General features: G+C 45.8%; 1 protein-coding gene across 7 annotated transcripts in view; it reads left to right on the forward strand.

Moving 5' to 3' along the window:
- PPFIBP2 (PPFIA binding protein 2) overlaps positions 1-26,629 on the forward strand; it is a 111,070-nt gene that overhangs the window by 53,207 nt on the left and 31,234 nt on the right. For all 7 annotated transcript variants that reach the window (XM_081152938.1, XM_081152940.1, XM_081152939.1 and 4 more), the window contains 3 exons: positions 6,138-6,230; positions 9,815-9,928; positions 20,739-20,870. In XM_081152938.1, coding sequence (XP_081009064.1) covers positions 6,138-6,230; positions 9,815-9,928; positions 20,739-20,870 — 339 coding nt within the window. The remainder of the gene's footprint in view (positions 1-6,137; positions 6,231-9,814; positions 9,929-20,738; positions 20,871-26,629) is intronic.

Raw genomic sequence — 26,629 nt, forward strand, 5'->3', positions numbered from 1 at the left:
CTGCAAACCAGCTTCCTCCACATGGAAGGGGACATGGTCACCGACAACCTCAGAACCTTCTAGCACCACCCACTACCATGTTCTGTTCCCATGTTTAAAAAGTCAGAGGGAAGATTCCAGCCAGCCAAGCTTGGATCAGGTGACTGGGAGGTGAGGCTTAGCAATAAAAGATGACAGCCCTTACTTCTGCCATGTGGTCACAGTCAAGGTGATGATCCCAGCCTATTCTGGGCAGACAGGCAATAGATTTTATTAAAGAAGAGTTCAGAAGAATTCTGTCTATATTGGCCTTCTCTATTCCTTTTCTTTAGCAAAGGGGAAATAGACTAGTTTGAGCCTCTCTGCAATTGATGATAAGGTTTCTTTAGGGGAGGAGGGCTTAGATATCCTCTAATAATCTCATCTCTAGTTAAAATGCATTGTTTCCCAAGATATGGAAACATACTTTATTTCTTGAGTCTGCTAGCATCCAGCTCTTGGTACATGAGGAACTTACTATCCCCAGCAGTGATAGCATTCTGGGTCTTTTAGGAACAGATCCATAATCTGTAAGTGTCAAGGCCCTGTGTTGTCTCTGTTCCTGAGGACTCTCAGCAATATCACCATTAAGGCCTGGGAAAAACCTTGATCTGACAATTCTGGTCTATGTTTTATATTTGCCTCCAAAAGATCTGGGTTTTAGAGGCTGGATTCCTTGGATTCAAGATTTTACTGAGACTCTTGAGAGCAAAGCTTTGATAGAAGCAGGGGTGGTTTAGCTTCAATAATGTTGCCTAAAGTTTCTGAGTTATTGACAGTATACATATAAAAAGAACTCCCTGTCCTGATTCCATTTTGTGATACAAGGGAGGAAGCATGTTGCACTGTGGCATTCTTCAGTCAAGATACAAGAGGACATGGAAATGTCAGTCTGTTGTTGCAATTTCACATATTTCTTGGTCCCTCACACTATCTATAGGTAACTGGATCATAGAATCAGAAGCTCTGACTGGGAAGTTTTTATAGGAAGATTTATTTTCCCTCTGTCATATTTGTAGAAATAACCATCAAAACAGAAGAGGGGAAAATTTGATCAAATAGATGAGTAATACAGTTCAGTACATTAGTTGTCTATTGGACAAGTCTACCTAGGGGTTACCATCATTGGTTGAGTAAAAATGATCTTTTTCTTATTTATATTCATCAATGGAATGAGCATCCTCAATAGGACAGAACAGGGTAGAAATTCTCTTTTAAATACATTTGCCATCTCAGAGTGGGGAGGAATGGAAATTCAGTGTGTAGCATCTTTCAGAATTCAATTTGATTTTCTCTCCTCCATGGATAGCCAGCATGGTTCTCTCAATCTGACTTCATGCATGGAGAGCTGGGCAACCACTCTGTCACTGATTTACCTTGTAGAGAATACTGACAAGACTTTTCAGAGACTCCCGAACCTGGAATCACTCAGGGACCCAGATATATGGCCTCAGTACTGATCCAAGCATTCTACCGCAGTTCCACGGTTAGACTCAGGGAGCAGGTATACCCTCTGACAAAGCAAGTTCTTAAAGTAGGGCAAAACAGAGCTGTGTCCCAACTCTGTCTTTTTAAACACATGTCTGCATAATTGGAATGGTATTTACACAGCCACGTGACCTTGATGCCTTGATGATACATCCATTTCGCAATCCAAGAATGACAGCAGGAAATGATTGAACTTGTTGCCCAACTACTGAAACAAAGAGCATATACATTTATGCACCTCGGCTCAGATCCTCACTTTCGGCTGATGGATGTTAGCATTCAACAAGATGATTCTAAAATAATCTTCTTGGCCCTGTTCTTAGATGCTTTCCAGTTTCTTCTTCAAGTGGAGGTGGCATTTTATTCTGGTCTGTGCTCTGCTAGGAGATGGCAGTTTTGTTAAGCTGTCAGTCTTATCTGGATTGTGAAAACATGGCTCTGTACTTCACTAAATGCCACTTCTGTGTGGGACATTCTCTCCATTTCACTGCTGTCTAATACCTTTCAAAGCCTGCTAGAGAACAGCAGTGATCTTGGTAGACTGTATGAGAGGAAGATGCCCTGTTACTCCAGAACAGTGATTTGGGGTGAGGGAGGGACCTTGCTGCCATGAGCATCACTGTCCTTCCTGCCGTGAGCCACATCTGGTCCAGAGTGGCTGCTGGGAGAGGAGGCGCCCCTCAAGGCTGTTGGAGGAATAAAGTACCAGGAACCACTATCCTAGATACTCAAACAGTGCTTCTAGATTTTAAAATGTATTTTAATTACTCAAGAAAATAAACATATTTTCCTAAGAAACTCAAATATTATGGTTAAGGTAAAAGTCCATCTTGATCAAACCTCCCATCTGCAGTTTTTTGTCCCACAGACACTTCCCCAGAGGAGAGCACTGTTAAGGGTTGTTCTGTATCCTTCCAGACACTTGATCTACTTATTTTCATATAGGTATCAATACCTATGGAGTTGGATAGTGTTGTTTTCTAGTACCATACTGTATGAGCCTGTGCATCTTGCTATTTTCACTAATATGTCTTACATTTTTATAATGGTCCATACATATCTACCTCATGTTTTGTTGGCTTTTTAAAATTTTATTTATTTATTTATTTGAGAGAGAAAGAAAAAGAAGAAACATCTATTTATTGTTCCATTTACTTATGCATTAATTGGTTGCTTCTTGTATGTGCCCTGACTGGGGAGCGAACCTACAACCTTGGTGTATTGGGACGATGCTCTGACCAACTGTGCTACCCGGCCAGGGCCTTACCTCATGTTTTAATATGCTGCAAATTGTCTATAATATGAATAAACCACAGTTTAGTTAGCCACTTCTCCATTAATGGACATTTAGGGTCAGACAGAATTTTCAAACCTTGTTTGAAGTAAATTCTCATTCAATCCTGATATATACAACAAAATTTATACTTGGTCTGCTCCTCAATTAAGTGATAACAATAGAAAGTGTACCAATTTAATACATTGTAACTTGGGCAAATTATCCATTTGTGCCTTCTTCATACATTGTGCCTCAGTTCCTTTATCTGTAAAAGGGGAATAAAAGCGGCACTCACCTCCTGGGGTTGTGGAAAGGAGTAAATGAGTTAGTGTATGTCAGGTGCTCTCCACAGTTCCTGCACCTGTGAGCACTACCTAAATGCCTGCGGTGGTGTTTACTGCTCTGTGCCTGGACCACGTGGTACTGGTCTCCGTAGAATTGCTTTGGCCTTTGGCCCATGTCATCCATTAACCTATTTAGAGGGTGCCACAGGAAAGCAGTGAGTTGTCCTGGGCTCGGTTTACTGTGAGGATATCATCATGGATATTGTTGCACCCATTGCACACAATCTCTGTGAAAACAAGAGGAGTTTCTCCCTTCCTCAGGAATAGTTGTGCTTCTCCCAGGCAGTCCCCTTGACTTTACTGTACTGATCTGCGCATCTATCTATTCACCATGCTTCCTATAATCCACTGACTGCTGGGGCGGATCCAGATTTTGGATCTACTTCTAGTCTAGCGTGTGTTATAGACCCTACGGCATGTACTTTGTGTATTAACTGAACTTACGACCAACGTCAACTTTCTTACTCTCCTATTGTTTTAAAACTAATGAAAATAACTGCCTCCGTGGGTGAGTGTATGGGTTGACCTTTTGTCGTGACGAAGAACCTGCTGCTTCTTTGGGCTGAGGCACAGCTGGTGCGGTGGCTTGCTGAATTCTCCCTTTGGTCTTCTCCCCTTCACGTCCTGCTGGAGAAGTGGCAGCTACCGTGCTGGGTGTCCCCATGCACACGCTGACTTTGGCACTGGGGTTGGACGTGCAGAGCTTCACTTGGGTGCCTGGGTCCTTTCCTGTTCTCTCCACCCCCTGAACATCACCATCATGTGAGCTCCTTGACAGAGGAGCATTTGAACTGCTATTGATAATTATTTTCCTCTCTTTTCTTATAAGATTCTGAGAAAATGTAGGTTATAATTATATCCTTAAATACTAGTCAGAGAGTTTGACCACGTGTGGTCTGGAATATGAATTAATGTAACAACAATAAACTGCCATCAACACAAAGGAGCCCTTTGTGATTGTAAAGGCTCTTTGTCTACAGTGTGAAAGAGCTTCCGTAACAATGAACAAGATGCAGACTGCAGAGAGGCTGGTGCAAAAGGCAGTGGTGTGGCAGTGGCTTTGGGCCCTGTCTAGCCTGTGCCTGGCACAGCCACCCTGGGAACTGGCCCCTGGGCTCACCCTCCCACTGCATCTTCAACAGACTGCCAGTGCTTCTCTCCCAAGTGAGACTCCTGGCTTAAATGCAGAATGCTTGGCCCCTGCATACTGTTCTAGAGCTGGGCCTGGCTCTGCCACCTGCCCTCACCTAGGCAGTTCACTGGGGAAGGGGTGGGGCAAGGGAAGGAAGGAGGTGCCCTTTCTTAATGGAGGGGGATTGGAAAGCCCCTTCTGAAGGTTGGAATGTGGGGAAATGGGCTTAGGAGAAGGGAACCAACTCCTGTGCCAGAGTTCCTCTGTGACCCCCTTCTCTTTTTTTCTTCAAATCCTCACCCAAGGATATTTTTTCCATTGCTTTTCTTTTTTTAAAAAAAATTTTTTTAAAACATATCTTTATTGATTTCAGAGAGAGGAAAGGAGAAGGAGAGAGATAGAAACATCAATGATGAGAGAGTCATTGATAGACTGCAGCCCGCAACCCGGGCATGTGCCCTGACCGGGAATCGAACCCCGATCGCCTGGATCCTAGGTCGATGCTCAACCGCTGAGCCACGCCCGGCCGGGCTCCATTGCTTTTCAGATAGAGTGGAAGAGAGAGAGAGAGATCTGAGAGAGATACGTTAATTGTTTGCCTCCTGCACATGCCCCAACTGGGGCCAGGGATCGAGCCTGCAACCGAGGTGTGTGCCCTAGGCCGGAATCGAACCTGGGACCCTTCAATCCGAGGCCTGACACTCTATCCCCTGAGCCAGATTGGCTAGGGCTGTGCCCCCCTTCTTTTGCGCAGTCATGACTTTCCTTTGGGGCAGAGGGTACCTTCCTCATGAACATTGGATCATCGATTCCTCTGCAGTGCCCGGATTATTATGATTGCCACTCCCCCATTTAGCAATAGGATCTACTTTTCAGACTGTCAAGCCCCTGCACGGCCTCTGGTGGGCCTCTGGTTTCAGCCTTCCTTTCAGCGCAGAGGAAGGGAGTGTTTGGTGGCACTGGGCCAGCTCTGTTCCATTAGCAGCCACCTTCCTCCTCCCCCACCACACCCAGGTCAGACACACCCCGAAAGTGTCTGCAGCTCCTGTCTCCGTTCAGGGCATTTTATGAGATTCTGCCTCCTCTGCCATTTCTAACCTTCTCCCTTTCCTCTGTTTTCCATGGTTTCTGGCTACTTTCCATTTACGGTGTTTTTTTCTCTGTGTTGAGGTCCCTTTGGGGTCCTTCTGGGTTATTTGGGTTCTTCTCAAGATGTCTCATCATGCTTGCTACTCTCAGCTCTAGCTCTGTAGAAACACAGCGTGCATGCCTGCCTGGCTGCCAGAGCCCTTATCCAGGGGGGATTGGCCACCTCTGGAATGGACGTGCTAGTAGATGCGGGGCCTTGCAGTTGGCATCCGCATCCTCCATGCCCACTGCGATGTTCAGGACAGACCTCCATGCTGTGAGGCGTGCCTTGGCTCTGGAGAGTCCTGGCATGAGAGTTAAGAGATACCAAGATCTGTGCGGGAGTCATTCCCACATAGTTCCTTGGTGAATAGTGCCAGCTCCCTGGGCTCCTCAAAGAGTAGAACCACATTGCTGTTGGTGCCTCTGGCAGGCTATGCCTCCAGCTAAACCAGACCCGACACATCCAGTCAAGTCGAGCACCACTGGGTCTGGAGCTCCACGGAGGCCTTCCTGGCCAACGGTGAGGTCATCTGGGGGGTGGTTTTGCCAACTTGCAAAGCACACCTATCACCAGCATCTGAGCAGGTTCTCCGTGTAGTCGTTTTGGAATCCTGCGGTTTCCTGTTTAGGTGGGCGGTTTTGCACATATAATCAGTGAAACTGCCCACAAATATTGCATACTTCATTTGGAAGTTAATAAGATGTTTTTCCAAATTTTTAAATACATTCCCCCTCCCCTTGTCTTTAGTCCCAGGTAAATCACCACAGTGCTGCTAGTAATGAAACATACCAGGAACGCTTGGCACGTCTAGAAGGAGACAAGGAGTCCCTCATATTACAGGTGAGTTCTTTTTGGTGGGAATCCTGTTGCCTCCAACTCTACAGCTGCTCTAAGTGGGAGAGAAGTACAGGGATTTTCTCTGTTGGATTTATCTTGCGCCCAAAGTGTATGGTTTTTAGAAAGACTTTCCTGAAACAAAGCAGAAAGTAACTGGGGGCACAATTTAACTCTGGCCTTGGCTTTGGGGGCTGTGAATGTATTCATTTATTTATCATGGATTACCGAGCACCCACCTCTCTACACTGGAAGCTCTGTGGCCAGGCGGGTTAATGGGGCCTTGTCTTCTAGGAGCCCAGGAATCTTGCAAGGATGATAAGCTGTGTCCTCATGTCACTAATGAAGCAGCCATGAGTGATCTGGGCCTAAGGGTGCATGTTAATGGGATCAGGCCCAAATAATCTGGAGGTGAATTTAGACCCAAACTTTGAGGCCAAATCCCCTAGATGGTAACATGAGGTAATAAGCCTTCGATGGCTCTCTTGCTTCAACAAGAGGAACTCCAAAACTTCTCATGGAGAAAGACAGTCAGAGGAGCACTTTTACTTCTGAAAATGTGCATTCCCTGGTAGGCCAGAAAGCAGAGCCTTCTTCCAGGAGATTTATTGCTGTGGCAGGGGCTCTCTGCTATGTTAGCTCTCAAGGGCATGGATCAGCATCAGGGTCTGGCTTGCACTGATGGTTCAGGGAATAATAATACCCCAATCCTAGCATTTTAAGAAGCTTGAAGGGTGCTGGACAAGACAAGTAGTGGAATGGAGGAGGGAGCGGGCAGGGTTGTGGAGCCCTCTCCAGACTGTGGGCTTTAGTCTGGAGCCCTGGAGTTAGCACGAGATTTAAGAGGCTGTGGTATGTTCGTTTATTTTTATTTTATTTTACCTTATTTCTTTTATTTCACTTCATTTTATGAATGTGAGAATAATAAATGATTATTTAGAAACTTTGGAAAATCAGAAAGAGTTTAACATTTTGGCCTTTTTTTTTCATTTATCCTACCCCTATCTTAAATAATGAAGCTCATACAAATTATACAATTATATAGGTTTTTTCCTTCACTTCACTGATTTTGTTCATTAAAAAATATTTGTGGGCTTACAGCTTGGCGGACACTGGTTGTAGATGCTGGGGATGCAGCAGTGAAGAAAACAGGCTAATCAGTCCCTGTTCGTGAGCATCCATTCATGTGTGTGTGTGTGTGCGCGTGTCTGTGTCTATGTGTGTCGACAGCAAACCTGTACACAAAATGCTTCAGGCGGTGATCAATATTATGGAGAAAAATAGAGCAGTGTAAGGACTGTGTGGTTAGGGAGGACCTCCCCTGATAGGAGGACACTTGGAGGGAGTTAGGGAGGGAGCCACTTGGGTGCCTGGAGAAGCACATTCCAGGCCGAGGAAGTGGTGGGTCCAGCACACACGTGAGGTAGGGGTGTGCTCCGTGTGTGGGACGAACAGGAAGGGCCATGTGGCCAGCGTTGGTGTTGGTGACCTGCAAAGATGCCTTCAGACTGGTATCAGGGGCCAGGTTATGGAGTGAGTTAGAGCACAGCCGTTTTGAGGAATGTGTAATTTGAAACACCATCCCAATGAGATGATTAATGAAAGTATCCAATTTAGAATTTTGCAGCAAACACTAAGAAATTGCAAACTTTTGAACCAGAGGCCTTCATGGCTGACATAGCACATTCCTGTTTAGAGGGTTACATTTTAATAAGGAAGTCCTGTTGGATCATCTCTTTGATGCTCATGGGTTTTTTTTTTAGAAACTTCCAAATTCTTGAAAAATCCTTATTTAAATAATTCTAACACAAATGAGAAACTTGCTTATCAGAAACGTCAGAAGTGGATCCTAGCGATCTCTGTTCTGCCAGGAGCTTGTGGACAGACTCACAGTTGCTCTCCCGTGATCACCACTGTTTCTAGTGGCCCCAGGAGGCGGTTAGACAAGTCCTCAGCATGGGAAGGCCTCTTGCTTAATACCCAGCGCAGCTCAGCCAGACTGAGTTAATTAAAGCCCTTGGCCCAGAAAGTTTTCCTGGGTTTACTTGTAGAAGAAGAAGGGAAATCACACAGAACAAAATACTTTGTTTCCAGAATTAGTTAAAAGCAAATAAAACCAAAATCTTTTATATCTTCATATATATGTTCTGAAGACAAGGCTTTTCTTTTTTAACTTCTGTATCTCCTCCAGTGTCTAAAATTATGCATAGCATGGAGGAGCTCAAAAATATTTGTTTTATTATATAAAGACCACATTCTAGTATCTTTATACCTCTTGTCCAGTTTTCTACACCTCTCCATTCGTAACACTTAGAGTGAGTATTGAGGCTCCTCAGGACCCTGCAGCCCTGTGTATCTGGAGTGTGACTTGCGGCTCAGCTATAAGCTATGGATGCTACAGACCACACGTTATTCCTCGGGGTACCACCAGTGCGTGGCCCCAAGGCCCAGGTTGTGGTGCAGACCATAGGTGCTAATCCCCACAGTAAGATTAACCATAACACATCCTTCCCAAGCAGAAACTCTGGAGCCCAGAGATCAAAGGCCACCTACTGGAATCCTACCCTTTTGAAAGTACAGTTAGTAGATGCAAAGGAGAGACTGCTGATAGTGCGGGGCAGTAAAGATTCAAAAACCCACAAAGGTTTATGTTTTAGGTGGGCCTGGTTGGCAGAAGGTGCCCGTTTGTTTGGATTATAATTGAAACGTTAGCATACCGCGCGTCAACTCCAGGAATATGTTTCAATAATTCATTAGACACTCAGGAACATAAAAATGGAAAATGGAAAGCCTGAAGTAGCCACATTAATTTAGATCAGTTCCTGTGTAAGGGGAGAAAAAAAGAAAACGATCCTGGGGCAGTTTGCTAATAGAGCAGGCTATAAAAATCCTATCAGTATATATTTTAGGGTATAATTTAAAGAACCTATTAAAACTTATTTTTCTAAATTAATTCCAATAAATATTCCCAGTGTTCTTCGGAAAGACGACTTTTCCCTTCCACTGTATGTGCAACGTGGTTGTGTATGTTTATGACTGAGTCGTGTTTTGGCCTGTGAAGCACAAAAACCTTTCTGGAGCCAAGTTTTGTCAGCGCTAATACATGCCCTCTGCGTCCCACATTCCTTAATTGCTTCAGCACCCTGGCCTGATAGGTGAGCAGTTCTCACACCCTTCTGAGGGGTGAGGTCATTGGTTGGTCTCCACACAGCTTGGCTCCTCTTCCACGCTCTTCCACGTGAGGTGGCAGGAGCCCTGGAAGCCAGCCTGTGCGCCTGGAGGTCGGGGCTGCCAGAGCGAGCTCTAGAAGAGGGGCAGAGCAGGGCTTCAGCCCGGAGGCAGCTCTCGTGAGTGCTGGGTGCCTGTCAAGAGCAGGAAACGCCACCAACATTACTGAGGCGGTGGCCGAGACTCTCTGGCCATGTAAGAAAGCAACTGGAGTTTCCTCCATCCAGGACACTTCCCCCACCTGCCACCTCTCAAACAGAAAAGCCGTTTCTCCTACGTAAGGATCAGTGGTGTGGCTTCAGGGCTCACCTCCAGTGGGGAGCCATCCCTGCTCCCCCAACGTTGCTTCATTTCCCTGTCAGGTGAGTGTCCTCACAGACCAAGTGGAAGCCCAAGGAGAGAAGATTCGGGACCTGGAGGTGTGTCTGGAAGGGCACCAGGTGAAACTCAATGCTGCTGAAGAGATGCTTCAACAGGTAAGTGGGGACGGGGCTGAAGGTCCTCGGGCTCTGCTGGACCGCATGTGTTCAAGCCCCTTTCGGTGGCAGGGCTGCAGCTCCCACTTTCCCACCCTTGGAGCTAGGACTGGCTGCTCAGTGCGTGCTGTTGGTTCAGCAGGTGAAACCAGCAGAACACTGAGCTTGCAGAGCAGGGGGGCGGGGGGGGGGGGGGCTGGCCTGCCAAGGCCACGGAGAACCTGCTGGGCTGGTTAGACAGATTCCCAGGCTGCACTTTCTCCTGGGCTGGCTCAGTGAAGGAGCTCTCTGCTGCCAATGTCACCCTCATATTACCAACCTCGGCTTGATTGCAGGTGGCATCTAAGGTGTTAGAAAGTCAGTCGGTTAGCTTATTTTGTGTTCGTTTTCCACTCATTCTTCCCCATCTCACTCTTTTCCACAAAAGTATCACATAATATTTTAATATAATTTAATACACACCAAAATGAAAAATATAATTAGCTGTTCTCCTCCCAGTCAAATAAATCTCTGAAATGTCTTCTTATTTTCTTTTGGTCCGTCTGGTTATGTGTAGGTATAGTTTGCAAAGCTCTGTTCACACCGCAGATACAATTTATAGTCCTCAGATTTTCGTATGCTTCACATCATAGTTTTTTTCCATTTTAAAATTTTGCTGTATAGTTGTCTTTATCATCACTTATAGATATTTTTTAAGTGGAAGTATCATAGTTGACTGACTCTTCTTTCTACTCTTGAACAGTTTTAACCTATTGTAAATAATGAGCTACAACTTAGGAAGAATATTGAGTTTTTATCAAAAGTCTTTTCAGAATCTATTGAGAAGCTAATTAGAAATTTTATTTTATGAAGTTTATTAATATATCTAATTAATAGGTTTTCTTCACTTGCATCCTTCTTGCTTTTTCAGTTATTTTGAGAAATAAATTGTGGCTGAAGTTTATGGGTGTGGGCTTTGTAGCTCCTGGGATAGCACTGGTACTTAAAAGGTGCTCGATAACCATTTAAAGAATGAAAGTCAGTCCCTTCAAATGAGTGGGTTTGCTTAGATGACCACTTTTAATTTTTACCCCAAAGCTCTCATGTTTTTTATTGCTGTGATCAGCATAAAATTAAACTTGTTCTGTAATGAGAAGAGGCTTTGACTCCGACCTTTGGTCTCAGGATAAATCTCTCAGCTACCTGATGTCTCTTAGCTTTGTTTGAGTGTGTTTGCAAAATGTTTTTTTAAAAGTCAGTATTTTTATGCAAATGGACTTATAAAAACTACTTCCAGCAGCTCAGCGGCTGTTCCTGGTTTGTTATTTTTTCATTACTCATTAATAAGTTACCACATTCTTGGCTCCATTTGACTTTCTATTTAAATTGTGTGCCATTTCTCTTGCTTGCCCTACTCCTGGAAAATCTGAGGAGCAATAGAAGTTGAGTCATTCTATTTTTTTCCATTTATTTTTAAGTTGTGAATCTTTCTTTTGAAAACCCAGGAAGGAAAATAGGCCAATAGAAAAATCTCAAATGGCAAAAAAGCATTTTTACAAAGAGTGCAGAGGACAACCCACTGGATTGTATTTTCCAGGCTGCATGAGGTGTGGTTTTGGGGTGGGGATGAGGGAGGAAGATGATGGAGTGTTGTAAAAACAAATCTAGACAGAAAAAGAAAATTTGGATGTGGAAGACATCCTGTCATAAAATTGTCAGAAGGTGGACGTTTCAGGAAGGCAGTGCCTGGCTAGTAACCATGCCACGGAAGGTCAGAGAATGGCTGCACTGTGGTTCCTGAGTTCTCTGACCTCTGCTCCTTGCTGCTCTTCCAGGGCTGCCCTACTCCCTCTCTATGGCAGAGTCTCTGTCCAAGCAGTCACATTGGTTCCCAGCACCACCTGGGGAGTCTGTTGTGTCCTATGGACTGGATTTTAGACTTTTGAAAAAGTCTGAAGCTCAGTTACTTTGTATGTCATGTGCATTCTAAATCTTCTTTCTTGTGTGCTATGGGTTTGGTTGCAGGCATGTGGTTTGCATGTGCCAGTGACGTGGATGTCCTGGCTTGGTGTCTTTTGGAATATGGTAGCTCTTACTAGCCACCTCTAGGATTTAAAGATCTTCCTGAACTTAGCCATAATGTCACACTCATAACTTTCATTGCATGCTTTCAGTCTTTCAAGGCTAAAATAAAAGGAATGTGGAATACTCCTTCCTTGACCAATTCTGAGTTCACGTCATAGGAGCCTATGAGCCTCAAGTGTTTGCTGGACATGGTGGTACCTGAGCTTGAGATTTTTGAGTTCCTTGCTCCAGATCCCAAATTGAAAGTTCTGCTGTACATGTTGATGCTTTCCCGAATCCTGCTGGGTGCTGTCTGAAAAGACACTTAATTCTTGCAGCACAGCACTTACACGATGACATTCGTAGCTTGGAGTACGCACATGTGTCTTCTGAACTGGGGGCAGGCAGAGACTTGCCTCATTTGACTGTGTTATCCTGGACTGCAGGGCCCTTGGCTTCTGGTGATAGGAGCAAGAATGACTCATGGCCTTGAGGCAGAGAATGGAGGCAAACAATTGCCTCTTTCTGCCAGTCCTCAGAAACCATTCCTGCCCTGAGCCAAGCCTGGCCTCCTGCTCAAAGGCCTGCAGAGCTCTGAACAGTTTCTTTCACTGTTATAGTCTGTGGCCTTCGCACTGCCCCCTGACACTGCTCCCCTTGGGCCGGCTGTCCGGCACACTAAGTGTGTGTTGTCTAAAGGAGGCAGCTGCTGCTCAATTCCAGCTGGTTGCCCATGTAGGCCCAGTGTTACTAGATATTCCCATTTTTCACAAGCAGCTGGACATCCAGATTTAAAGATACCTTTCTGTTTTAAAAACATTGATGACTAATTTAAATGGAAGAAAAAAAATACTGTTTGAACCACATGATATATACCATCAGGCCAAGCCAGGCCCACAGACCTCTAATCTGCAACCTCTGCTCTAGACTTTGTCCCCTCTGCTGGCTGGAATAGCACTTGGGGGACTCAGGAAACCCAAACCCAACCAGCATAGCCCAAGCCCTGTGCTTACATGGGCTCCAAAATCCCACTGAGCTCTCTCTCCCTACAGCTCTTCTCCTGACCAAAGCCAGCCTCCCTCTAGGAGCCCAAGAGGAAGGAAGGGAGCTCCCTTCCCAACTCATGAGCCATGCACCCCTCAGCCTGGCCTGGCCCAGCCCCTGCTAGGTACTGATCTCCAGTTCCCATCTGTTTTCTTTTATGCATTAACACATCCAGTCCCCAGAAATCAGAAAGAGAGAACATGAAGACCTTAGGGTTAGATGGGCAAACCAGAACCAAACAGAATCAGCACAGGGGCAAGTCCACATGGGCAACTCATAGATTATGGACACAATTTAGAGCTAATTATTACTTGTCTGCAGCCTGATGTAGGTTAAGAAGGGAGCAGCTACAGTATCTCTTGGGACTGCCTAGGAAGCACCTACTCAGATATAGTCTCAGACTCACTGAGCATGACTGGATTTTTCAGGGAAGCTTCCCCATTAGGAAGAAACATTTCCCAGGAAACATACAGTTGGGTCTTCAAGGGGCCACGGCCTGGATCAGTTTTCACAGGTCTGGGATGGTCCGGGTACAGAGCTCACAGGGCTGAGCCTTGTCTAGCTGCGCCTCTGAGTGCTGCACACTGGGCTGTGTGAGCCTGGGGCCCAAAATAGCACCCTGGGAACGAACACAGGCGTGGGCCAGTGCCCTCCTCCTTATGACTGGCTCTGCTGGCAACATAATCTCTGTGTCACAGGGAGGGTTCCCCATGGCCTGTTGATGTAGTTGAGGTCCCTGGTGGCTTTTCCTGAAGTGACCTCCATGGGTTCTCTGGGACCCACGTTCCTGCACAGCAAGCTCCTCTACCTCCCACCACGGACCCTTCTCCAGAGGGGGATGATTTCAGGAAGGAAGCTGATACTGTTCACTGGGCCAGAGGTTTTGTACAGAGCCGGCAGCCAAATGCAGCACTTTCCAGAGACTGGTCATCTATGATGTCATTAAGGTCGAGCAGAGACGATATTCAGTGCCAAAAAGAAGATAGGATAGGGAGGCCGAGTGGAGGAGAAGAGAGGGTGCAAACCTCCTTGTGAGGACATAACCCAGCTTTTGGGAACCCTTGAAGGCCGCCAGGCTCTGTTTCCATCCTTCTACCTGACCCAGAGCTCCAGGCATCAGGCAGCCTCACTGTTATGGCTGCCTTTTAGAAGAGGCGTGGAGAGTGACAGATTTAGGGGGCTTGGAGTCAGTGGACATGACTTTCTGCAGGTTCACCACTTTTTAATTTGAGAAAGTCAATGAACCTGTGTTTTTTTAATAGAGAATGGGAATGACAGTATGGTCTTGACGTTGCCCGCCTCTTAGAGCCATAGTAGAGTTATTCCAGTTTTGTTCACACTGAACACAGATGGTCTGTGAGTCAAGACACTGAGCTGGGGACAAGGGGTCTAAGACACAGGCCCAGTTCCTGCCCTCGAGGCAACTGAGGGAACAATGCCCAGACTTGTGAACTCTACAAAGCCTCAGCAGCCCTGCTGACAGATTTCCCAAAAGTACCTTTAAGGGGGCATTTTCATCTCAAAAAGAATGTTAAACAGAGCCATGGTCCTGTGGGAGCACAGGTCTGCCTGGGGAGGCAGATGCTGGAGACACGAATGGAGAAAACAGGGTTTTGCCAGTTATTTTCTAAAATCCTCCTGGGTAAATTATGAGGCAGAAATAATCACTTTCCTCTCGTTTCTCATTTGGTGTTTGATCTCCAGACCACAGTGTGAAGTAGGTGCTTTACCTCTTTTTACAGATCAGGAAGCTGAGGTTCAGGGAGACGGTTTCATTAGTGGGGACTGAGTCTGGACTCACACTCAGGCCGAAGACAAGCACCTCTCTGCCGTGTTGTTCATGCAAGAGGCTTCCGGGCAGGGCCCGGGCCTCTTACTTCAAAGGGCAAAGGACACATTTTCCCTTTCATGTCTTTCCACGGTCCTTCTTTCATTCTGGTTTCAGATTGCCAGCCTGGCTCCAGTCCTGTCACTGGTCAGTAACTCCCAGGTCGTGTTCCACACTTAAAGATGGAGGTAATTGCTTCAAGATGTAGCCCTTGAAGGGGAGAATCAGTTGAAAGGCAAGTTCTTTTTATCAGCTCTAGTCAGAAACTGAGCTTTGGAAACAGGAAGTGACGATTTGCTCTGAGATGTCAGCTCTTTTTCATCTCCCAGAAAGGAGACATAGTTGTCCTTCTGGAAGAAATTACTGGTAGTGGTGAAATGAGAGGGGTGAGTGATAATTTTGTTCACTGGTTTTTCCTAAAGTTTCATTACCCAGTTTCATGGTCCTTCATAGTAAGGAAAACAAAATACCCGCCTCCCATATCACCCCCTCCCCACCCCTCCCCCTTGCTCATTTACACAGGTTGAACCGATTGAAACAATTGGGAGAGCAGAAGCCAGGGCTGCATGTGAAACCTGTGCCGCTCATCTCCAGCCCCCTCCCTCCCTCCCTCCCTCCCTCCCTCCCTCCCTCCCTCCCTCCCCTTCCCTCCCCACACATGATGGTGGCTGCATGATTCCAAGAGATTCCTGTAGGGCCTTTCCCTGCAGGTCTGGGCAGGGGCCAAGCCTGGCCTTGGCTCTCCAGACAAGCTGGCTGGATCCAGAGATAGATAACTTCAGTCTTGGGGTTGAGAGCTAGGGGCCCTAGACTGGTTCTCTTAAAGAATAGATGGAATAAAATAAGCCAGGAAAGGAGATGGAGAAGAGAAAAGAAAGGTCAGAAAAACTGAAAGGAAGGAAGGCGTGGCAAGGAGTAGCTTACCCTGATGAGTGGAGGAAGGGCGAGTCGGTTGAGAGCTGAGAAGTGTAAGTTACAGCTGCAAGTTTGGAAACCGGTCCCCAGAAACAGAACTGTTTGTGTGTCCTACCTGATGAAGGCAGAAGCGGCCTGCAGGCATGCAGACTATTGAGGAAGATGAGGAGGAAGAGGCAGCAGGGGCAGATTATTCTTTCTAGAGCTCGGGGAGGGGAGGAAACAGATATCATTCATACACGCAACACACAGATCATGCAGTTGACTAGTGAATGCTCATGGGAGTTGGTGGTGGTTGCCCAAGGGGAAGGCCAGGTCGAGAGGAAAGGAAGGTTCTTTCGAATGTCAGAAATTTGATCATGTTTCTAGCCTAAGAAATAGAAGCTGATGGTGCGGGAGAGATTAAATGCCTGTCAGTCTGGATGATTAATGGTCCCACCCTAGAGTAGCACCAACTTGCTGGAAACTTTCTCAAAGGCTGCACAGAGGTGAAGGAAAGCCTAGGACCACGTGAGTGTGAGTAGGCGTCATTCTGAGTTACCAGCTAGAGGGAGAAACGGGACCAGAACTCAGAGAACAAAGCCAAATGCTACTGATTAACCAGGGAAGTAAGCTGAAGTTGCATCGAGCTGTGTGAGGATGGCGTGGAGTCTAGAGACTGAGAAGTGGTCAGCAACAGGAAGGTGGGTCCGATGGGCAGTTCAGGAGCAAACTCTGCAATCACTGTACTTTTTAACATATGCTGTTTATGTGCACCCTGGAAACTTCCTGGGCTAGGAAACAGTTCTCAAAGGTGAAAGAGCCTGACTGAGGAACTGACTCTGCAGTTCTTTCAGACCAACCTTGAAAAGGAAGTGTGGCCTGGCTTTCTCTAAGACATTGATGTCAGATCTATGAATGAGAGACGATTCTGGAAGACTGAAATAGAGAGGATATAAGTTCAATGAATGATCAGATAATTTTTAAAAATCTTTTCAGTAAATATGAGGAGAGGTTATTTGAGGAGAAGAGGGGGATAGGGTGGGGCTTAGGGATGGAGGAGAATGGAAAAGATTTGGAATGATCTCTGAAAGGAACCAGCCAGGATTAATAGAAGTTTTGCCAGGCAGTATTGGAAGATCAGCTATAATTACATAGCGTACATTTGTATGGAAACCAATTGGCATCACTAAATGACTTTTACCAGCATTTCTCAGGCGATTAAGAGTGGAAACATGGACAAAGGACTTTGAGGTTTGACATGGCCTGGGCTCTGGTAATTCAAATGCACCTCAGGTCTAGGGGCTTCAGGGATGAGCTGGATGAGGAATTTTTCTCCTGCTGATAGGGTACAATAGAAATGACTAACCTCAAAGGTGTAGAGAGGGTAAGGAGGCAAATATTGCTTAAAGGAAGTTGATAACCTAGGAAAATAGAGAGTTATTAAGTAACTAGTGGCACCTAGGAAGAAATTAAAGATTATGCGGGTGAGTAAATGGGACAGCTGAAAGGTCAGAGGATTGTAGCCTGAAGGGAGAATTTCCAAGTTGAGGATTTTAGAAGCAGAGCAAACACATTCTGGACAAAGATGAGGGCCAGGCTGTGGCTGTGCTGCTAAGAAGATGAAACAAAGTGGAAGCAGAGCCTGTGGGTGTTGAAGTCAAGAAATGTGCAGCCAGAGTGGATATTGAAAGGAAGGCAAACAAGGATGTTGAAGCTACTGAGGAGACAGAATGTGCCCAAAGTCGGCAGAGAAACTGTTGATCCAAAGGCAAAAGCCTCAAAGAAAATGGGCAACTAAATTGGGCTCTAGATACTCGGGGAAGATGTGCTATTCCTGAATGCACTGCCTTAGAAGAAGAGGGCGGGCAGACGTAGACAGTCAATTGGGACAAATAGTGGTCTGGAAGTGGTCTTGAAACAGGGAGAGAGGTGTTCTGGACGTTGGGTTGTTGGAGCAGAATGGCCATCACCTGAGATGACTAGGGAGGATGTGTCATGGATGTGAAAGTCAGGATTAGCTAATAAAGGAGAAGTTGAGAATGTAGGGTAGTTGACTCCTATGAAGACACATGGTAGCGGTTACTAGTGGCTGGAGGCCATGCCCAGCCTGGGGATGGGGAAGCGGAGCTGCACTAGGATAAGACTGTTGGAGGCTGACTTTGAGTTCAAGGTGTGGGACAATATTTATTAATGACAAAGACAAAGGGTGATGATAATGAAAAGTAGAGGTCATGGTAACAGATATAAGCTGGGAGAGAGTAAATAAAGTTTTGTTATCAATGGAGTATATGATGTTAAGCAGCCCCAGGTTTCTAATGAAAACTTGGGTGTGTCCAACTGGAACGCCCACTTGGAGTGTCGGTGTGACCAATTGGAGTGCTGGCATGACCAATTGGAATGGCTATTGGAACTTTAGTTAGAGACCAATTAGAACATTCCCCTCTTCAGCTGGAACACTGGTGTGACCAGTTACAGCCTGGCAGTAAAAATAGCTAGAGGGGTTTTGGCAATGATCAAAGTAGATCTTAGCTTTCAAGAGGGATACATTCTGAGGTGTTTTTTTAATCCCACCCAGGCAATAGCTTGAATGCTGGTTAGTAGACAAACTGCATGAATGTCATCTTAAGATATTCAAGCAGTCAACAGGGACTGTGTTTTTAACAGTCATATCCCTAGGCCTTGGCATCTGGTAGATATTTAAAAACATGTTTTTGAATAAGTGATTGAAGTCACATGGAAAATATTTTCTATTCTCAGCGTTCCAGAGCAATGTTACTATCTCATGGGCCTTGGTTTGTAGACTTGCTCCTTCCTACCTTGGTGTTGGTGGTTGGGAGCTCACATGCACACTGTAGTCCATCTCTAGCTGTGTATAGAGCTATAACATAGGACTTTAATACCAACGACAACCCTGGCTTCAACTTCTTTTCCTACTAGCTTTAGTTTTTATGATTTATTTTTTTAACTTGGATTGTCTTTTGTGCAAACTGCCTCAAATAATTTTTGGAATAAGCAGGTTGATGAAAGGATAGGGGGATAAACCTAAAATTATGAGGTGATAGAGGCAGAGAGGAGGTAGGCAAGAGGAAGGAGGCATGAGGCGCGAGTAGCTGGTGTGGGAGAGGGTTACATCTTAAGGTGCTTGACCCAGAGATGCCATCGTCTTCATCCAGAGTTCTGTTCCCTTAACGCCAGGCCCTAGTAAGTAGTATGTACTCAACAAAATCTGGTCAGTTTGAGTGGGGCTCAGTGAATATTTGTTGATTGCCCTATTTCAGCATGTGGTTTTTTTCTAATTTCCCTTAAAATTCTTGGACTTCTTCCTCTGTTTGGGAAACAGTGTGGTACATTAGACAGAAATAAGTTTGGAGTCAGCCGACCTTGGTTTGAAAACTAACTCTGTTGTTGATTGTCGTGTGTCCTTGGCCAAGACAGGTCAATCTCTGGGCCTGTTTCCTCATCTGTAAAATTGGGATAATAATATTTGCTGCCAAATCCCTAGGAGGGTTTATGGAGAGGATGTATGTAAAGTACCCAGCAGTGTCTGGCACAGAGGAGACACTCAGAGAATCCAGGCCCCACCCCCACCCCCACCCCACCCCCAATTTCACTGGATATACTTACCTGGCTGCCTGTGCACAATCAAGTAGCCCAAGTTCTGGCGTGCCTGTGCTGCCACCTCTGCCCTGGAAGCCAGCTGTAAGTCTGGCTGGTCCAGGCAGAGCAGGCTTCTTGGCCCAGGGCTCAGTGAGCTTATTTGCCCATTTGACTCCTAAAATACTCATCCCCTCAGATGAGCAGATGGACAGTTTGCAGCCTGGCTTTCTGAGGTCCTGAGGGCTTTTAGCCTAGGGAATCGTGTATTCAAGTTCAGATCTGCCCTGTGTCGTTTGGCTTAGGATCTGAGGACAGCTCAGAGTATGTGAAATCACAGCAGCTGGGTCAGAATGGTGTTGGGATCACCATTCTTGTTCTAGGGTTGGGCTGTGCAAGGTGTTACAGACTGCTCAGACCACGGCCAGACAGCGCGTCTCCCATCGCTCATTTTGCCTGCTGCCCTCCTACTTGCCATATCATATTCTCCTTGCTAGGACCTGGGTATTCAGTGTCTACCATATGCTAGGATTTGGGACCACCTGGAATGTTGCTTTTGCCAATAGAGAAATATGTTTCTACTGGGTTTTGGGAAATGCTCCTGTTTTTTGAGGCTCTTCACAATTCCTAGTAGTGCTGAGCAGGTGTTTTGCCTATCACCTTTGTTTTTTGCCTTATTTATGCTTATTAAGTGTGTGTATTAATGGCAAGTTGTCTACTACTGTTCTACTGATGGCAGAACTAGTAATAACCTCCCACTGGGAGTCCTCACAATAAGGAAAGAAGTCTTCTTACTTACATACCATGGGGGCCAAATTGTAATTTTGGTACAGCCCAGGAAAGATCATCTCATAATCAGATTCTAATAAAATCATCCAGTAAATACTAACTGAACACCTGCTTTATGCTCTAGCTCCATTCTAGGTTCTTTGCTGTGAGGTCTTACAATGAGGTGTGCTAAAGATTGATTTAGCTCAGGGGGTGATAGGGAGATTTTGGTTTTGAAAAATATATTACCGTAATATATGGTAAGATCTGTTTGTTTTAGTGGAGAAGGACCTGCTGCTTTGCTTTAAAGTAGAGATGAAGAAATTTAGTATATTCATTGTTTTCTACTTGGAAATAATGAGTAATGTTTTCTATGGGCAAATGTGGTATTTTTTTTGAGGGGAAAAAAAGCAGCTTATGTCTTTTACAGCACAGTGGGTAGTGGCAGGGGCTGTGCTATCCCCAAATGACTGCTCATCACCCCAGCCCGTCCCTAATAGCCCTGTGGCTTATAGGCAGCAGCCTCGACTCTGTGTTGTCCAGTACACAACCGAGAGATTGCCTAATGTGCTTGGGGAGTAGTGTTGTCCTTGTTGCTGTGGAGGTTTATGATTTGGGGATCTTTTTTTCTTGCAGGAGCTGCTAAGTCGCACATCTCTTGAGACTCAAAAGCTCGATCTGATGACTGAAGTGTCTGACCTGAAGCTCAAGCTGGTTGGCATGGAGAAGGAGCAGAGAGAGCAGGAGGAAAAGCAGAGAAAAGCAGAGGTGAGTGTGATACACTAAATCCCCGGGGGCCCGTACTGTCCTGAGCTCAGACCGGGGGAAGCCGTCCTAATGTGGACCCAGAGCAACTGGTCAATCCCAAGCCTGGCAGCCGCGGGGCACAAAACCAGCTATGCGCTAGAGACACAATGATCTGTTAATACCAAGTTATCAAGTTTTGCTGTGGCTGCAAATTTCAGCAACGCCCAAACCACCCAGTTTTGGCTCTAAGGCTTTGTCCCCTCTCAAGCTGCTGACAGGGATGGAAAGGGATGCAGTAGTGGGGGAGGATCAGACAAGATGTGCAGGGACACAGGATGTCTTCTGTGAAAGCCAAGGAAATGGCACGTGCTGGGACGAAGTCAGCTGCCTAACACGCCACAGTCCCGGTATCCAAGGAATCTGATGGACATTTCACTAACCCGGATGGCACCCTTAGATTATATGTTTCTTTCCTCCTGATGGGTCATGTGGGTGAACCCATGCACAGGCCTTCTCTTAGAGAATGTTTTCCTGTGTTGTTTTGTTTTGTTTTCCGGGCTCCATATGCCATTGGCTAGAACATGCTAGATTCCTTTTTTGGATACACATTTAGAGAATTTTAGGCTCAGAGCTACTTTATTTGAGAGAGAACAGCCTGTTTTAACATTAGATGACCATCTCCTGTGTGCCTCTACCTACAAGTCCCCATATTCTCACCTGGCAACATGAGCTGTGGAAGGGAGATGGGTTTTAGGTTTAGAAACACCTTGGCTCAGTTACTGGCCTAACTGCTTAATAGCCTTATGAACATCAACAAGTTACCTACTTAATCTCTCTGAACTTCAGTTTCTTTACCTATAAAATAGATAACTATGTGAAGTCTACATAAAATCACGAAAGCTGAGTCCCCATTATAGTATCTGGCGTTCTGTAGGTAGCTCTCATCCCCTTTCTCCATCTAGGCATCTCCAAAATCTAAAGGTGGATATTGTTTCTTTCTATTAAGTGCCACCGTCATTGTGCACAGAAACCTGTCATGTTTCCAGCATATTCCTTGCATCGCTTTTGAGAACATGCTCATTAGTAAGAAGCATAGTTGCCAAAAAGAAGTTCTCTCCATTAGGCTAAGGACAATGTCTGCTAGTGATCAAGAGTGCAGGCTCCCGAATCAGGTCTCCTGGCTGTAACCCAAGCTTAGCTGCTCAGTAGCTTCCTGATCTTAGGCAAGTAATTTAACCTCCCGGACCTCTGTTTCTTTTGTAAAATGGAGGTGGTAATACATACTTCCTATTTCCTGGGTGGTTCTGAGTAAAGAGTGAGATAATGTATGTAGAGTCCTTGGCATAGTGCTGGATATGTAGGAACAGCCAGGTTTTATCGATCATTTACTGATTGTGGTGTTAAGCCTGCTGGAACTGGAAATGTAGACTTAAATACATTATTATATATGGCAAAGGTCACAAAGGCTGAAAGTTTATCCGTGTGAATTGTTAGTTGAATAGACTCTGCTTCTTAAATATTCACAGAGAAAAAATTAAATTTTCTGCCAGTTCAGAGTTAATTTTACCAGTGTTTCAAGATGTGTGATTACGTGTGGACATACATTAGGGCTTTGGGGAAAGAATTCAATAGATTCTGTGAGAAGGCTTCAAGTGTCAGAGACTCAACTGGAAACCACATAAAAACACACACACACACATATATATATCTTTATTTCAGAGAGAGGAAGGGAGAGAGAGAGTTGAAACTTCAATGATGAGAGAGTTGTCATTGATCGGCTGCCTCCTGTAGGTCCCCGACTGGGGATCAAGCCTGCAACCTGGGCATGTGCCCTGACTGGGAATCAAACCATGATCTCCTGGATCCTAGGTCGATGCTCAACCACTGACCGGGAAACATAAAAAACTTTTTTTAAAGGCAAAAGGGTTATTAGGTCACACAACTTGAAGAGTCCAGAGTTTAAAACTCCAACAGCACTAGATCAGGTCACAGTGTCGTGAGAAACCAGTCTTCGTGTGTTACTTGGCTCTGTTCTGGCCTCATTCTCAGGAAGGCTGTCCCCACGTGGTAACAGAGAGGGCCATCGACACTCTGGTCCTAGGAGCCTGGCAGACAGACATTCTCTTCCTCAGAGGTTCCAGCAGAAGCCCTAGGACTTTGTCTTATTGGGTCAGTTTGGGCCACACGCCTGGTTCGGAACCAGCCGCTGGAGGGAGCAGCACCCACGCGTGGGCGTGTGTGGGCACGCGAGAGCCTCGGTCTGCCTATGGAAGCACAAGGAGTTAGCAGCAGGCCAGGGAAGACCGGAAGGAAGGAGAACTCTCACTTCCAGGCCACGCACAGCTAAGGCAGTCAGTGTACCACTTGCTTTCATTCGTTTCGGGAGGGCTGTTTTTCAATCTGAGGGTTTTGTTGTTCTTTTCCGTTCGGCTATTCATTTCTGAGGCAGCACGGACCCTGAGCTGCTGGCCTCCGTCCTATCAGATAGCAGCCCTTCCCAGCCGCTAGTACAAACATCAGGCTTCCACCTGGAGGAATGCTGCAGGCTGTTCAAACCCGTGATCATCAGTGAACAGCCGCATGACCCGGATCACGTTTTCCACTCTTGCAACGGAACACGCTCGTTGCTGCCCTGCCCAGGACCTCCACACCGTCTCTAACTGTCCTGAGGCTTGAACCCCCGGAGAGTGCTGCTCATACTGCAGTTGTCTTGTGCGTGGGGATGTTTATTTTGACTGAGACATCAGCTAGCTAAGGTTACCAGAGGTTGTAGTTTCATGAGTAAAAGGAATGTGCTTTCCATTCTGCACAGTGCTGGTTTTCCAGTGTTTAGCCTAAGGCCCGATTGCTTGTGGTTTGGAAAAGGCAGGAACTTTTTTTCTTTTTCTTTCTTTTTCTTTCTTTCTTTCTTTCTTTCTTTCTTTCTTTCTTTCTTTGGAAAAGGCAGGAACTTTTTTCTTTTTCTTTCTTTTTCTTTCTCTTTCTTTCTTTCTTTCTTTCTTTCTTTCTTTCTTTCTTTCTTTCTTTCTTTCTTCCTTCCTTCCTTCCTTCCTTCCTTCCTTCCTTCCTTCCTTCCTTCCTTCCTTCCTTCCTTCCTTCCTTCCCTCCTTCCCCCCTTCCCCCCTTCCCCCCTTCCCCCCTTCCCCCTTCCCCCCTTCCCCCCTTCCCCTTCCCCTTCCTTCCTTTCTTTTTTCCTTCAGGTAGCCAGATCTGTAATATTCCTCCGTGTAGCTCAGGCTTTATCTTCAAATTCCATTTTATGTTTCAATGAAAAAAGGCGGGGTGGGAATGCTGTTAACAAGAGCATTGCGGACTGTTCTTCCACCCCAAGCCCGTGTCCCACTGCCTGGAGGTGGGGAAGTGACTGCGGATGGTTGTCTGAGGACAGTGAGGGGCAGGCTTCTGGTCCAATGGAGAGTCCTTGGTGGCCAGCCTTGCTCAGGAGCCAGTCAGGCTAAACGAGATGGGGGTGGTCACACTTTCCTGTATTTACTTTACTTTTTTCTTATCAGCCTTTCAGGATGGTTCTGGGTCATTTCAGGGAACCTAAGTTTGGATCAATTAGGTCTACTCCTGAAAAGCAGGACTGCAGAAGGGTGACTGACATGGAAAGTAAATATCAGAATTAGGAGGACAGACCATGAGAGAAAGAGATCCAGAGGCAAAGGAAAACCCTGAGTGGTTCAGCACATCAAAGCCATACCTTCAGAGGGACCTTCCTTGAGAAGGAAGGCTGGCTTTCCTGAGCATGGGGTGCAGGCACGCCTGCTGCGGGGTCCCTCAGTGGGATCCAAAGGGTTTTGCCAGGAATACCAGGGCGGCCTGTAGAGAGAGAGCAGGGATCTGGCATGTGCTGGGATGTGAAGTCAGCCCAGTTAATCAGGGATGTGTACAAGGAAACCAGAAGGAATTTTAGGCAGAAAACAGAATGTCTTACAGCCCAGGTGGTAGAGTCACCCCTTCTCTCTCCCTATGGTTAGGCCCTGGGAAGGGAGGGATTCTGGTTTCTGAACTGGACAACCATAATGAAGGACTTGGAGTCCAGAGCAAGGGAGGGGAAGATCGTGTTTTCTCAAAGAGCTGTCCTGGTTAGGGGAGTTTTATTCTTGTGCTTATCCTATTTTGTTTTATTTACTTATTTTTGTTAACATAGAAAACATTCTCCAACAATTCAAAAATCAAAAGTTCAAAATGGTGTATATAGCAAAAATTCTCTTCCATGCCTGTTCCCCAGCCAGCAGTCAGGAATCATTGTTATCAGTTTGTTTTTTAACTCTCCAGAGTTATTTTATGCATGGACAAGCAAATTTATTTGGCTACCTATCTATATCTATCTATAAATACACACACACAATAATACATTTCCCCCTCATTAAAAAAAGTCCTCATTCATATTTATGTCTGCATATTATTCCACTATCTGCCTATGCCCTAATTTATTTAAATATGTTTTTTAATTGAATTTAGAAAGAGAGGTAGAGAAAGGGAGTGAGAGAGAGAGAAACATAGATCAGCTGCCTCCGATACACACCCCAACCGGGGATCAAACCTGCAACCTGGGCATATGCCCTGACTGGGAATCAAACTGGCAACCCCTCGGTACACGGGACAGTGCTCGACCAACTGAGCCACACCGGCTGGGGCCCTAATTTATTTGCCTAGTTCTCTTTTGATGGACTTTTAAGTTGTTGCTAAGTATTTGCTATTATAAATAATGGACATGTGTGAGGCTATTGAGGGTGCATGCACTTGAAATTTTGACAGATAATTTCCAAATCACTTGGTAGACTATAGAGGTTATATTTTTTTTATAAAAAAATATATCTTTATTGATTTCAGAGAGAGGAAAGGAGGGGGAGAGAGAGAGATAGAAACATCAATGATGCGAGAGTCATTGACCGGCTGCCTAGCCCGCAACCCAGGCATGTGCCCTGACCGGGAATTGAACCCCAAACTTCTGGATCCTAGGTCGATGCTCAGCCGCTGAGCCACGCCCAGCCAGGCTACAGGTTGTATTTTTAGCTGTGATGTGGAAGAATGCTGGGACAGTGGTAAACTGAGCATGAAGGTAGAGGGGGGAAATGTTAAATTGTGAACAAGTTTAACAGGAAGGATGGGGTGGGAAAGACTCTGTGAGAGGTGCCCAGTCATTTCACATAGAAAAGAATCATAAAAAAAGAACTTTGATGGTTGGCAAAGCAGGAGTAAGCGAGCAGAGATTACAACACAGGACAGCAATTAGAACCTCATAAATGTCACCTGCACCTCGTGATGTGGGGCCTGAGAGTGGAAGAAACAAATCTGTGAAGAGAGGGGACGGGCTAGCCCTGTAGATAAGGAGTTATAAAAGTAAGTTTTATAAAAGGGCCAAGCCTGAGGATAGACACGCTGGAAAACAGCAATGCCACACGGATGGGGGAGTTAAAAGAGAGGCTCCCCGCGGTGCTGGGGCACCCCACGTGGTGACACTGAGCGCAGGAGGGAATGCACTCCTGCTACAGATCCCAGACCGACAGGCAGGCGTGGGCAGGGATGGAAGGGAGCAGCAGTCTGGATAGCTCCTAAAAATCCCCTCCAGTTGAACACTTACGCATTTGAATTGGCTCTTGGTCTCCTCTCCCCCCTTTTATAGCTTCTACCCAGACAGCAGAGGAAGAAGCTGGGAAAACCGCCACTCTACTGATGAAGCAAAGGGAGAAACCAGTTTATGAAGAACAGGCTTGAGAGAGTGTGGTCGTTGTCATTTGAGAGTTCATGACAGTGAGGGAGGGGAAAACTGC

The sequence above is a fragment of the Miniopterus schreibersii genome (assembly GCF_964146895.1).
Source record: "Miniopterus schreibersii genome assembly, chromosome: 12".
Lineage (NCBI taxonomy): Eukaryota > Metazoa > Chordata > Mammalia > Chiroptera > Miniopteridae > Miniopterus > Miniopterus schreibersii.